Here is a 12,257-nt window from a genome sequence, read left to right as displayed (position 1 = left end):
CCAGAACCCCAAAAATAATACTACATTTTAATCAATCAAGAAACATCCAGTGCTCTCTCAAATTCTCATATGATGTCCCACTTGATCTACCCTTAGTGATGTTCAGTCCCAATTACCTGAACTGTCGTTTACTAGTATGAATAGCAACTTGAAATTATGATGCAACAACGTGCTAACTTGGGATATACTATTGCATAGAGAAATTTTCTCTGCACACTTTAGATATTCTAGGGGCTTCCTGTAGTGAGGACTTTTACATAAAGACTACATAAGGACCTTTAAATATATGATTGGACGTGTTTCTTATATCTTAATTGATCTTTTAAATTTTTAACATGCAAACATAGTTAGTAATTTTCCGTATTATATGCGAATACTTCCGTACTTTGTATTTTTGAAAGGGACTCATTAAGTTTTCTGTACTTTTGAAGTCAGAAGTATTATATACGTACTATATACGATTTTTACTTCTTTTTTTTTCACATATTATTGAACATAAATGAATATAAATGAATATTGTTAATTAAAAATATTTGGTAGAACTTTTTGAGTTAGTTAGAGCAACTCCAACAGATTCTCTATATTTTGATTTTTCTCTACTTTAGGGAAAAATAAGCCTCTTTTGCTCCAACAGATTCCCTATAGTTATCTCTATTTTAGGGAAAGTGAGGAGAGAGAAAACCAAATTCCCTATATTTACAGCAAACTCCAAAATTTTAAAGAAGAATATGGAGATTTTATAGATTACTGTAAACTAGAGAATCTGTTGGAGTTGGAGAAGAAAAATAGGCTAAAGGTTTGACTTTTGCTTCTCTATAATACAAAAATTATAGGGAAGCTGTTGGAGTTGCTACAGAATACATTAACTCAAACAAAATCAGAGCAGTGCTACAGACACAAAAAAATTATACTAAAAAGCAATACCAAATGACATGGCGTCTGAGTTGGCGTCTTATGTGACATGACATTCAATTTAATAATTTTCAGCAAATGTTATTGATTTTATCTAGAAAACTAATTAATCAGCAAAAAAGAAGAACGTAATTCACCAAACAACCAAATTTGCTACTACCCTTCCTCAAACAAAACAACCACAACTATAAAATTTGGTCCCGGACTGCACACCTTGTGTGCCTTGTCTACTCTGGCTAGGCGGCGAGTTCCTTGCTTCGTCAAATGGTCGCAGCCTCCCAGTGGCAGGATGAAACTTAGTGTCACCGAAATTGTTTTTCGGTGGCAACATAGTGGGAAAGCTGATAGAAATAGTAAATTATGGCTCCGCGTGTGCAAAATCTTTCTGGTATGTCACCACCTTTGTAAAGCGAATAGAGTAGCCAATGATGCACTCTTCGCTAATTGGTGCTCGTTAGAATACATATTTTCTGTAGAGACTCTCGTTATGATCTCGGGCTGTTCTCTTCATGCTTATTGTAATCTGGGGTTTAGGTATCATGTCCCCCCCATGTATTCTGAGGTTTCATTAATGGTCAAGGCTTGAGGGCAGCCGTACTGACCCTATTTCAAAAAAAAAACAACCACAACTATAAAATTTAAAGGGCAAAGAAATCTAGAGAATAGCGCAAAGAAATTACATCAAATCTGAGAGACTGTATATATAATAGTACAACTATTTCTTTCTCCGTCTAACAATATGAGAATTCATATTAAATTCATTTGAAACTCATTTGAAACCCATTAGAGATGGATCTAGCCATCAATTGAAAATCACTATTTCTCATTTAATTCATCACTACAGCACGATGAAACTCACCACCACTAGCAGTATATAATAGATCATTATTCAATTGCCAATGAACTAATGAATTAAGCTATACACAACTTTGTATTCTATTTACTCTGTTTTGGTTGATGGCCTTTTCCTACAGTTGTATGTTAAAGTCTCCATGATTTAAGGGGTTAGTTTATGATTCTTCATTCTTTTTGTTGTTGTTTATCATATACATTTTTTTCTAATTAAACAACAATAACTTTTAATTATTAATCTTTCTATTTTAAAGAATAAAAATAAAATATAAGAATACATGCTAAAAATAGTTTGATTATATGACACTCCCACATCATTTGATATTGATATTTGATATAATTATTTGGAATCCAAAGCATTTTTGATCTAATAATATCCTTTTCTTCTTTGGACTCTGTCCCAGAGAGAGAAAGCAACGCATTTCGTTTTCTTCAAATCAATGGTCAATGTTTTCTTTTAGTTGCAACTTGCAAGCTCTACCTAACGCATGTGCTAATATATTAAGATTTGGCAGTGGGGCAGATACAAATCACAGATGCCTATTGCTTCCTAGAAAAGATGCTTATACCATTGATTGGAACTAAAATCAAGTAGCTTATTGTTCATTATTTGTCTGGAATCTAGATGCTAATCGACCGTCTCCAAAATTTCATCTCCTAAACCCTGTTTCTGTGGTTGTTTTTTTTAGCTGGTTCTTGAGACTATGTTTTTCTTCCTGGATTGCAATAGAGGTCGAAACATACGGTCAATTTAGAGGATACTCTTGAGAGGTTGTATTCTGTTCTCTGAATCAAGCCTTCTCTTGCTCAAAAGGCTTATCAAGATTTATCCAACAGTCCAAGTCCCAGCACGTACAGATCTTCTCAGACTCCATATCAGCCAGCGGAAGCCTACTAAGCTAAATTCTTTCGAGGTTAGTAACATGATCTAGTTTTCTTAAAATCTTGTAGTATTTCATAGTTTCATGATGTTTTGTCCTCCAATGTTGCATCTGTTTTGAGTTGATTTTTAAATTTTTTGTTTGCTTTTCTCCGTGTTTGCATGAAAGATGGAGGGGAAAACGATTATTGCGGTAATTGTTGCGGGGGTCAGTTACCTGGCGATTAATAAGTGGATATGGACTCCAATGAAGGATGATAATGATCCAGCATCTCCATCATCATCACCACCTCGTCCTCCTCCTAAGCTGGAGTATGATGTGTTTTTGAGTTTCAGGGGTGATGACACTCGCAAGGGTATCACCTCTGATCTATACCATCGACTGCAGAGGAGGGGAATTAAAACATTCATGGACGATCCAAATCTGGAAGTGGGGGATGCTCTTTCTCCCACTCTCATTGCAGCAATTGAACAATCACGGTTTGCAATTGTTGTTCTCTCGCGAGACTACGCTTCGTCTACTTGGTGTTTGGAGGAACTTGCAAAGATCTGTGAGTGCATGGAAGACGACAGGAGAATCCTGCCACTTTTTTATCAAGTTGATCCTGCTGATGTGCGATATCAGAAGGGGAGTTTCAAAGATGCTTTCACTAAGCATGTAAAATCTGGGCGACACAAATCAGAGAAGGTGGAGGAGTGGAAAGCTGCTTTATACAAAGTGGCCAATATCGCTGGGTGGAATACAAATGATCATAAGTAAGCATCCTGAGGCTATCTTAATTGCGAATGAATATAATTGTGCCCTTAATTTCAGTTCTATATATAAATTTACTTAATGGCTATTTGACCCTTAATCCTTCCTTGTAGGACTCACCAAGAACTGATCGACTCCATTGTGGAATCTGTCTCCCGTAAAGTCTTACCTGCTGCAATTGAGCTCATGGGAGAGTTCGAAGAGTTTCAAGCAACGAGACAAGCCATGGATGAGGTTACGAAGGCCCTAAAAGACGATAAAGTCAATGCCGTTGGGGTGTACGGCATGGGAGGCGTCGGCAAGACAACCATGGTAAAACATGTTGGTGCACAAGCCTGCAAAAATGGGATTTTTCATCATGTGATTATGGCTGTCGTTTCACAATATCCTAATTTCGAAAAACTTCAAGACACATTGGCCGAGCAGTTGGGCTTCAAATTCTGGGAGGGGACAGAAATTGCAAGAATTAATAGATTGAATACGGAGATAATGAGAAGAGAAAAACTCCTTATAATCTTGGATGATGTTTGGGGGACAATAGAGTTGTCAAAGATAGGGATTCCCATCTACAAGGAGCTTCAAAAGTGCAAGTCCAAAGTCGTACTCACCACAAGGAGATTGAATGTCTGTCATGCCATGGGGAGCGAAGCAAAAATTCAACTCAGTATCTTATCAGAAGAAGATGCTTGGAACTTGTTTTTGAACAAGGCAAGAAGGTCATTTGAATCGACCACTTTTGAGGGTGTAGCGAGGAAGGTAGCTGGAGAATGCAGGGGTCTACCGATTGCACTGATAGCAGTTGCAAGGGCACTTGGAGATAAAGATCTGGAGGAATGGCAAAAAGCAGCTCGAAAATTAGAGGAGTCGCAAATTGCCAACCCTGACCATGAGGAAGTGGCTTTCGAATGTATAAAATTAAGCTATGATTACTTGAAACATGAGGACTACAAGTCATGCTTCTTGCTGTGTTGCCTATTTCCAGAAGACTCTGACATTCCAATAGAAGACTTGTTCATGTATGCAATTGGGAAAGGATTGTTTCGAGATACTGAGACAATCTATGAAGCCAGAGGAATAGCAAATTCAGTGGTCAAGTACCTGAAAGATTCAAGCTTGCTTATGGATGGTGAAGAAAATGGATGTGTAAGGATGCATGATGTCATTAGGGATACAGCCATGAATATTGCAAAATCTGAAGATGGGCACGGGTTTCTGGTAAAAGCTGGGTCTGGTTTAAAGGATTGGCGGCCATGTGGATCACATCAAGGCTACTCTGCAATCTCACTGATGAAGAACAAAATTCAAAGGCTACCGGAAGGTTTGGTATGTCCAAAACTCCAGATTTTATTACTACATGAGAATGATGATTTAAATGAGATTCCAGAAAAATTTATCCGAAGCGCAGATGAATTAAGGGTCTTAGATCTTAGCAACACTGGTTTTTCATTACTATCCCAATCGTTCACTCTCCTAACCAACCTCCAAGCTTTATATTTAGACTTTTGCCCAAAAATAATTGACATTTCCATACTCGGAAAACTTACGAAGCTTGAGATTCTTAGAATGAGAGAATATCCTCTTACAGAATTGTCTAGAGAAATAGGATATTTGACCAATCTAAGGATGTTGGATGTTGGTGGTTGTGGACGGTGTCTAGGTATCTTGACAATTCCATCTACCTTGATATCAAAGTTGCTAAGATTAGAGGAACTGTACATGCTGGAATGTGGATTTACCCGCTGGGGGGCAGAATTTGACGAGGAAGGTGGAACTAATATTGGCTTTGATGAGTTAGCTGGTTTACCAAATTTGAAAAATTTGCAGGTTTCCATAGTAGAGGCAGAATGCATCCCTGAAAATGTTGAGGTCCAACCAAATTGGGTTTACTTTGATATACATATCCGCGGAGAACGAATGGGCCGATACAATCGACCTGATCGTAATTCAAGGTCCTTGGTTCTTCATGAGACACCCATCAGTACCTTGCCTGATTGGTTTGTCAGCGCGGTGATAACGAAAACAGAGAAGTTAGAGTACTATTGCCTCAAAGGGATGTTGGGCAACATTCTTATGGAATATGATTATGGGAGGTCACATGGACTGAAGCATCTCACAATAAGGGGATTGGAGAAAATCATAGAAGATTATAGGCATCTCCATGAGAATTTGGAAGTGTTTATGAACACAACAAGATGGGTTCAGAAAGGACCAGTGTTTGAGAATTTGGAAGAGTTGCATCTGACAGATCTAGACTATCTTAAGGTGTTGTTTGTTGGTGAGTTACCACCTAGGTCTCTCATCAATCTTAAGGTATTGCATCTGGCTCAATGTTTTAACTTGGAGAATGTACCAAAATTTTTACAGAGACTACCAAATTTGGAAAAACTACATTTAGATTGTCTACATAAATTGGAATGTGTGTTTGGAAGTGAAGGGTATGAGCTGGAACAATCAAAACTGAGAGTGATGCATTTGTTGGGTCCAACTTCGGTGAAAAACATCTGTAATGGTCCTGCCCCACATGGAATGTTCCCGAGTATTAAAATTTTGACCATCACATATTGTGCCCAACTGCAAAGTCTGTTCGCATCTGATGCAGCTCAGTGTCTTGTTCAATTGGAAGACCTTTTTGTAGACCACTGCAATTTGTTGGAAAGAGTAATTGAAGCAGCAAAGAATGAGAAGACAGTTCTTCCAAAATTGAAGAACTTGGTTTTGTCCAATCTTCCTAAGTTGTATGGTGCAAGTGGTACTGCTGATATTGAGTGTCCTTCATTGGAACACTTGATTGTGGTGGATTGCCCTCAGTTTTCGTTTTCAGAACCGTTCCATCTCTTCCACGATTTTGGAAGAAGGAAGTTTTCATTCTCAACCTCAGCTTCTGACTACTTTGGCAGCAGGAACCTAGTCAAGTTGAATGATGAACAAGTATACACGTTTCTAAGTAATAGGTATGTCACTGTGTCATAAATTTACTTGTCTTTTCTCTTATATTTTGTAGGACAGCAATTGGGCAAAGATGGTTTGATTAGTTATTGTCTGTGATTAATTTTTTTTCTTCCCAATCTTCTAAGAGAAATAAGTCCCCACGACAGAACACCAAGCAAAATTTAAACTAGCCCTTCAATCATTTTCATGTTTTCTTGATTTATTTACTATGATTTTGCATTTTAGTATAACTTTTGCTTTTGAATTCTTGACACCAGCTCATTTTTTATTTATATTTATACTTTTTTCTTTCTCAATTAGCTGCTGCGAGTGTGACCGGAAGACTCGATTCTTCTAATTAGTACAAGAAGCAAGCAAGGAAACAGTGAACAACATCAAGATTGTTGTTCTTCCAACATCTGTGAACTTAGTTTTGATAGAACTTCCTATGTTGTACTGTGAAAGTGCTACTATTGATTTTGCGTGTCCTTAATTGGAGCACTTCTTGTGTAGAGGGGTGCCCCCTGTTTCGATTTTCAACCTCTGCTTCTGACTTCCAGAACAGGAATCAAGTCCAACTCAATTATCAGCAACAACTTCAACTTCTATCATCAAGGTATGAGACTGTGTCATGAACTGAATTCCTTTTTCCTTTCTATTTTCTTTTCATTAAATGGTGGCGATGTCGTAAGTTCTTAAAACGTCACTTTTCTTAAAGAAGTTTTGGTAATATATATATATATATATATATATATATATATATATATAGAGAGAGAGAGAGAGAGAGGATCAGAGGCGGACATCTGCGCTGCCCCAAAAGTGCGGACGTCGATGCTTCTGCTCCGTTTAGGCGGCGACGGCACTGCGGGACTTGCCAGACGGAGGCCAGGGGTCGATCTTGACCTTCTTCTTGCTGGTGGACTCGCCAGCTACCAGTTTGTAGTCGCTGCCCAGAACCTTGAAATTTCAGGTGAGGTTGCTGCCCAGAACCTTTGACTTCAATCGCTGCCCAGAAGCGGTCTGGGATGCCTCCGGCCTTCGTCCGGCAAGATTCGCGCCGCCGTGGGCGCCTAATTGCTGTAGAAGCATTGACGTCCACACTTTTGGGGCAGTGCGGACATCCGCCCTAGAACGGTCCTATATATTCTCATTATTCATTTGCTTTCCCAATCTTATAATGCAAATGAATTCTTCATATCACAACAGCAAGCAAAGTTTAACTACCTTTTCTCTTTCGCTCTTATATTCTTATTTTTCTTTGTTATCATTCATAATCATCGATTATTCTTTCTTTTTAATTTTGATAATTAACTGATGTTCGATAATAGATTTGTGAAAAAAGACTATCACACAGAAAAATAATTCATGTCCTTGATGATGGTTTTGTTCCACTACTTACTAATACAAATTACTTGTGTAAAATTGTATAGTTTGAAACAAAATTTCAAATGGGATCATAGCAAGTGGAAATGTGCTCTGCATATGAAGCAGAAGTTTGTGAGCTAGCTATGAATAGAAACTTTGTTTTTTTTTTTTTTGGGGATAATAGTGACTGGTACTTAGTGTGGCAATTTTTGTTAATATAAAATATATGTATCTGTAGAATGACCTATACTAGCAATGGTACCCGCGCTCTGCCGCGGCATTTGTTGTTGCTAAACCATGCTAAACCATGTATGATATAACTGAATAAGACTTGATTTTTATCAAAGTGATAAAAGAAGATATATCACACATTTAATAGGAATAGTACAGCAAACAGCAATGCTGAATATAAGAGAGACAGTTTCCTGACTCCAAAATTGTTTGAGTTTACAAAGACTTAGCCTCATTCTTCTTTAGAAGAGTTGCTAACGTTACCAATATCTTCCATTTCAGCAACCTTGGACTCCTTCACCTCAAGCCTGGCCCTAGTTTCCTTCCATAAGTTTCACATGCTGTTTCAAACTCAAAATCTGTGCTTCCAAGGAATTCGAAAAAGTTTGTCCTATGTTTTCAGAACTCAACATGCTTCACTGAATTATCACCTCGTGATATAAGTTCTTTCCCAATCTCCCCATATTTTTGAACCTTTGCATGAGTACACACGATTCAATTAACAACAGCCATAGCACAAACTTCCCCAACAATTGAAGGAAATTTTGAATCAAAGAATTTGGCCCCTCCAAAAGTTACAAAAGAAGTCACAAATAGCTTTTGCATGAAACAAACATTTCTACAAAGAGATGAGCATATGCATACACTACGAATCGCAAAATAGCCAGAACAACAATCAAGCTCTATGCTCATGAGAATTGTATATGATGCATGAAACAATTGTCAATAGTATAATAAAATAACTCTTGTAAATTAAACATATATTTTCAAATAGAATTGAATATGATGCAAGAGATTCATGAGTAGTAAACAGATTCTTTTCCGAAAATAGGGCATGACATAAGCAATTTATATGCCTACGTAAGATGCCATTATGGAGAGCATAGAGATTACCTCCAATTGTGCAGCTGCGTTGTCATTTTGAAGCCATCACTTAAAGTTGTTCAACAGCAGAGGCTGCCATGTTAGAGAAAAAGTATTACCATGAGAATGAATTTAACTTTGCACAATTTTCTTAGAGTTAATATATATCTCCTAATCAAACTACCTTTGATACGAAAAGGTAATGTCAATACAGTCCAAACCATTGTAAGAGTAAGTCATTTTACCAAACTAACTGATTAGAACTTCAAAATCTAACTTTTTAATGTCACGGCATATATCTTGAACCATTGTCTTACTCTGCTCAGCCTTTTGATTTCTGGACTTTATATATGAGTTCCTGCCTTAGAAGATCACAAAAGAAATACTCTGAATACTTAATGAATCTAAATACTCTGTTAAATAGTCGTAAAAACAGGACATAGAAACATTAAACTCCAGAACCAATCTATTCGGAAACATCATAGAACCGTTTTTTGAAAACATGTATAATAAAAGAGGAACACAAACAATAATTCACACAAACAATAGAAGCATTTAAGGGCTCAATGCCAATGTCATCATGCTTTCTCTGCTGTGATTCTTGCTCCATTCTTACTACATTATCAAGCTCCAAAATTCAATAAACATAACCCAAACAGTTCCATTATCAAACCGAAACTGTTATATCAGATTACCAATACAAAGAGACAGAAAATGCACAAAAACTGGAAAAGCAGAAATACTAAAAGCAAGAACCTAAGAAGATTGTCCAAAAACATATAGAATACAAACGATTGATAACCATTGAAAGATGAATAGAGAAAATCAATAAAGATGTAATCTTTCTGAATCAGTAAGAGAACAACATTCACAGAGTATATATATCAACATGCTATTTTCATTGTTTTTTGATGAAAGGAGGTTGTCAAATAATGATATGTACCTGTAACTGGAGTCTCTTGCTAGTCAACATTATCTTGTCTTTGATATTTGAAGTTTTGACTTTTGCTCATTCCTTGCTTCATCCAAATCACCATAAATAAGCTACAATTAGATGATTGTCAAAATGATCAGCATAAATATATAATAAAGAAAGTCTACAAAGAAATATCAAGAGATTGTTGAAAAAGATGCAAATTATAAAAGTGCATTTACTTTAACCTGGTGTTGAAAGACCTCTTTGTTTATTTGAACCATTGATTCTTGAATCTTGGCTTGTACAGCAACAATAGCAATAATGTGTCCACATGTGTTTTCAAGTTGTTTGATCTGTCTAAGGTTTTTCTAAACAGAATGCATTCTTGTTGTATGATATACTGCAAGCTTTTGATCTGTTCCAACAATGTAAAATTAGAGAGTAACATACTAACATATAAGGCTAGTAATCACAGAAAAACGGTTAATAGATAAATAAGGAGATAACAAAACTTGGTAAGAAAACATACTGTAGCATTAAGCTGTTCCTCAGTTGAGCAAAACTCTGTTTCTCCTGCTTTTTTCTTGGCTTTGACAATTTCAATGTGCTCTTCCTGTAGAATAGAAGTAAAAACCATTAAATAAATAAAAAAAATTGAATCAAAGAACAAAATTTACTAAAAGAAAATCAATACATATAGAGCAAAACAATATTTTTATTTACATTTTGTTTGCCATTTAGTCTTCCCAATCTTGAGCTCATACTAACAATACGGCCTCCTGCAGATGAATGCTTCATCAAGGGGATCAGAGCTTGAATCATATTTTTCGTGCCATAATAATTTGTAGTGCACATGTGAGTTTTATACTCCACAGAAGTATCAAAGCTTTGCAAACACAGGGAACGCACAGACAAACACATATATATCTTGCAACAAAACAAAGTAGAATTGAATGGGTATATTTTAAATACCAATGCAAATAGAGATATATTTGCAACCTATTTTTTGTTTAAAACACAATACACACTGACAAAAGAAGAAAGCAGAAGAGAGAAATTACCCTCACTCGTTAACCCACAAAGACTTAAGTTTTATAAAGAAAACCAAGATGGGTAGCATTAATCAGATAGCATTGGGTTGCGGAATAGCTACAGTGACAGTCAGAGCCGAGCTTCCCAAAGCCCCTGATCTCTTTGCTGAGTGCTCTGTTTCTAGAAGTGAGTCTTCCTCCTTTCGCCGACGTGACCTCGTTTTCGTCGTCAATCCTTCAGGTCTCTCTTTCTGTATTTCTCTCTGTCTGTTTTTGTTTTTGGGTTGTCGTTCTTTTGAGGATTGGTGAGTAGAGAAGAAGATAAAATCGATACACAGCAATAGCCGACTCTAGAACAAAAAAGAAGATAAGATCGATGCACAGCAGCACTCCAAAAAAAAAAATCTCAAAGGAGGGCAAATAGTCACTTTACTGTTCTATGAACAGTGCCTTAGTGAACAGGCACTCATCTTTAGTATATAGTAAATACTAGATACAGTTTCCCGCGCTTTGCTGCGGGAGTTAATATGATACTAATGAAACTGAAAATGAAGTAGACAAAAGTTTTGGAAATTGAAGTAAAGATCTAATCTAAGAGGGAGTGCAAGGAGTCTGCAAGGAAGTTCAGGCAAAGTTCAGTTGGTAATGTTCTTCAGTTGGATGCGAAATTGTACTCAAGGACTCCCAACTGAACTTTGGTTGAACTTCCCTGGAAACTTCTTGAATTTCTCCTGGACTCCAAATAATGTGCACATTACGCGGAAATTTGTGCTTCCATGAGCCACAACCAAAACAAAACCATTATTAAAAGTATAGATGAATAAATAAGGATATAGATTGAAAACAATTGTTTTTTGATAATTGAAGACCAAAATTGATCCCAAACCCAAAACTGATAATTGTAGTTGTGCTTCATTATTTTCATCAAAATCTGACCTCCAACCTCTTCCAACCTATTACGGAAATCGCAAACTCCACAACAAACAATATCCCTGAAACATGAACACCCATATCTGATTCTACCAATTTCTTATTTCAAGAACAACAACTCATCATTTCCTTCTCATAAATATGCACTACTGTCATAAACTTCAAACCGTAGACATGGAAACCATAAAGAACATAAAACCTCAAAATTCCAACTTCTAAAATCCTAACCACAACTGAAAATTGATTATATCATCTTCTAGAACACGATCAGTAACATAGCCTTAAAATCCACCACAGTAGTTTATAACTAAATAAAAAAGAGCAATTTTTCTGCTATCAAATGTTTCGATATTTGCAGAACATCAAGTAAATCCCCAAACCCAATCACCAAACACCAATGTTTTGAACTCAAACAACTAAAAGCATCCCATATTTCATATGCAAATCAAGAACATAGCAATTAATCAAGAACATAGAATAAGAAAAAAAGGTAATACCTAATTAAGTCGATGCTGGATGCGGCAAAATCCAATCAACAAAGCAAAAACAGGGACATACTCCAGTCCACAATACTGAAAACTGCGAAACCAACAG

The 12,257-nt window shown here is 36.6% G+C and overlaps 1 protein-coding gene and 1 long non-coding RNA gene across 5 annotated transcripts; one reads left to right on the top strand and one right to left on the bottom strand.

The window, feature by feature from the left end:
* The first annotated feature begins 2,246 nt into the window (after window positions 1–2,246).
* LOC112182586 (probable disease resistance protein At4g27220) lies at window positions 2,247–10,773 on the top strand. 4 transcript variants are annotated; one of them, XR_005801661.1, is made up of 5 exons: window positions 2,247–2,678; window positions 2,814–3,400; window positions 3,512–6,349; window positions 6,648–6,942; window positions 10,488–10,773. XR_005801661.1 is itself a non-coding variant. In XM_024321089.2 (4 exons), the coding sequence occupies exons 2-4, from the start codon at window positions 2,814–2,816 to the stop codon at window positions 6,682–6,684; spliced, it is 3,462 nt and encodes a 1,153-aa protein (XP_024176857.1). In that variant the 5' UTR covers window positions 2,247–2,678; the 3' UTR covers window positions 6,685–7,049. The 4 variants fall into 4 exon arrangements, 1 of the variants encoding a protein (XP_024176857.1); XR_005801660.1 differs by lacking the exon at window positions 10,488–10,773 and adding an exon at window positions 8,205–10,414; XR_005801659.1 differs by lacking the exon at window positions 10,488–10,773 and adding an exon at window positions 7,757–8,162.
* Window positions 10,249–10,832, bottom strand: LOC112182587. Its single transcript, XR_002929509.2, has 3 exons — window positions 10,764–10,832; window positions 10,426–10,481; window positions 10,249–10,315 (listed from the first exon to the last, which is right to left on the bottom strand). It is a non-coding gene; the product is annotated as an uncharacterized LOC112182587 (long non-coding RNA).
* Between the last annotated feature and the right edge of the window lie 1,425 nt (window positions 10,833–12,257).

The sequence above is a fragment of the Rosa chinensis genome, chromosome 1 (assembly GCF_002994745.2).
Source record: "Rosa chinensis cultivar Old Blush chromosome 1, RchiOBHm-V2, whole genome shotgun sequence".
NCBI classification, from domain to species: domain Eukaryota; kingdom Viridiplantae; phylum Streptophyta; class Magnoliopsida; order Rosales; family Rosaceae; genus Rosa; species Rosa chinensis.
This window is presented reverse-complemented; position numbering and strand designations above follow the sequence as displayed.

Coding starts and splice junctions, on each gene's coding strand:
- LOC112182586 (XM_024321089.2), top strand. CDS start 2,814: ATGGAGGGGAAAACGATTATTGCGGTAATTGTTGCGGGGGTCAGTTAC. Junction 3,401..3,511: donor TGGAATACAAATGATCATAA/GTAAGCATCCTG, acceptor CCTTCCTTGTAG/GACTCACCAAGAACTGATCG. Junction 6,350..6,647: donor TACACGTTTCTAAGTAATAG/GTATGTCACTGT, acceptor TTTCTCAATTAG/CTGCTGCGAGTGTGACCGGA.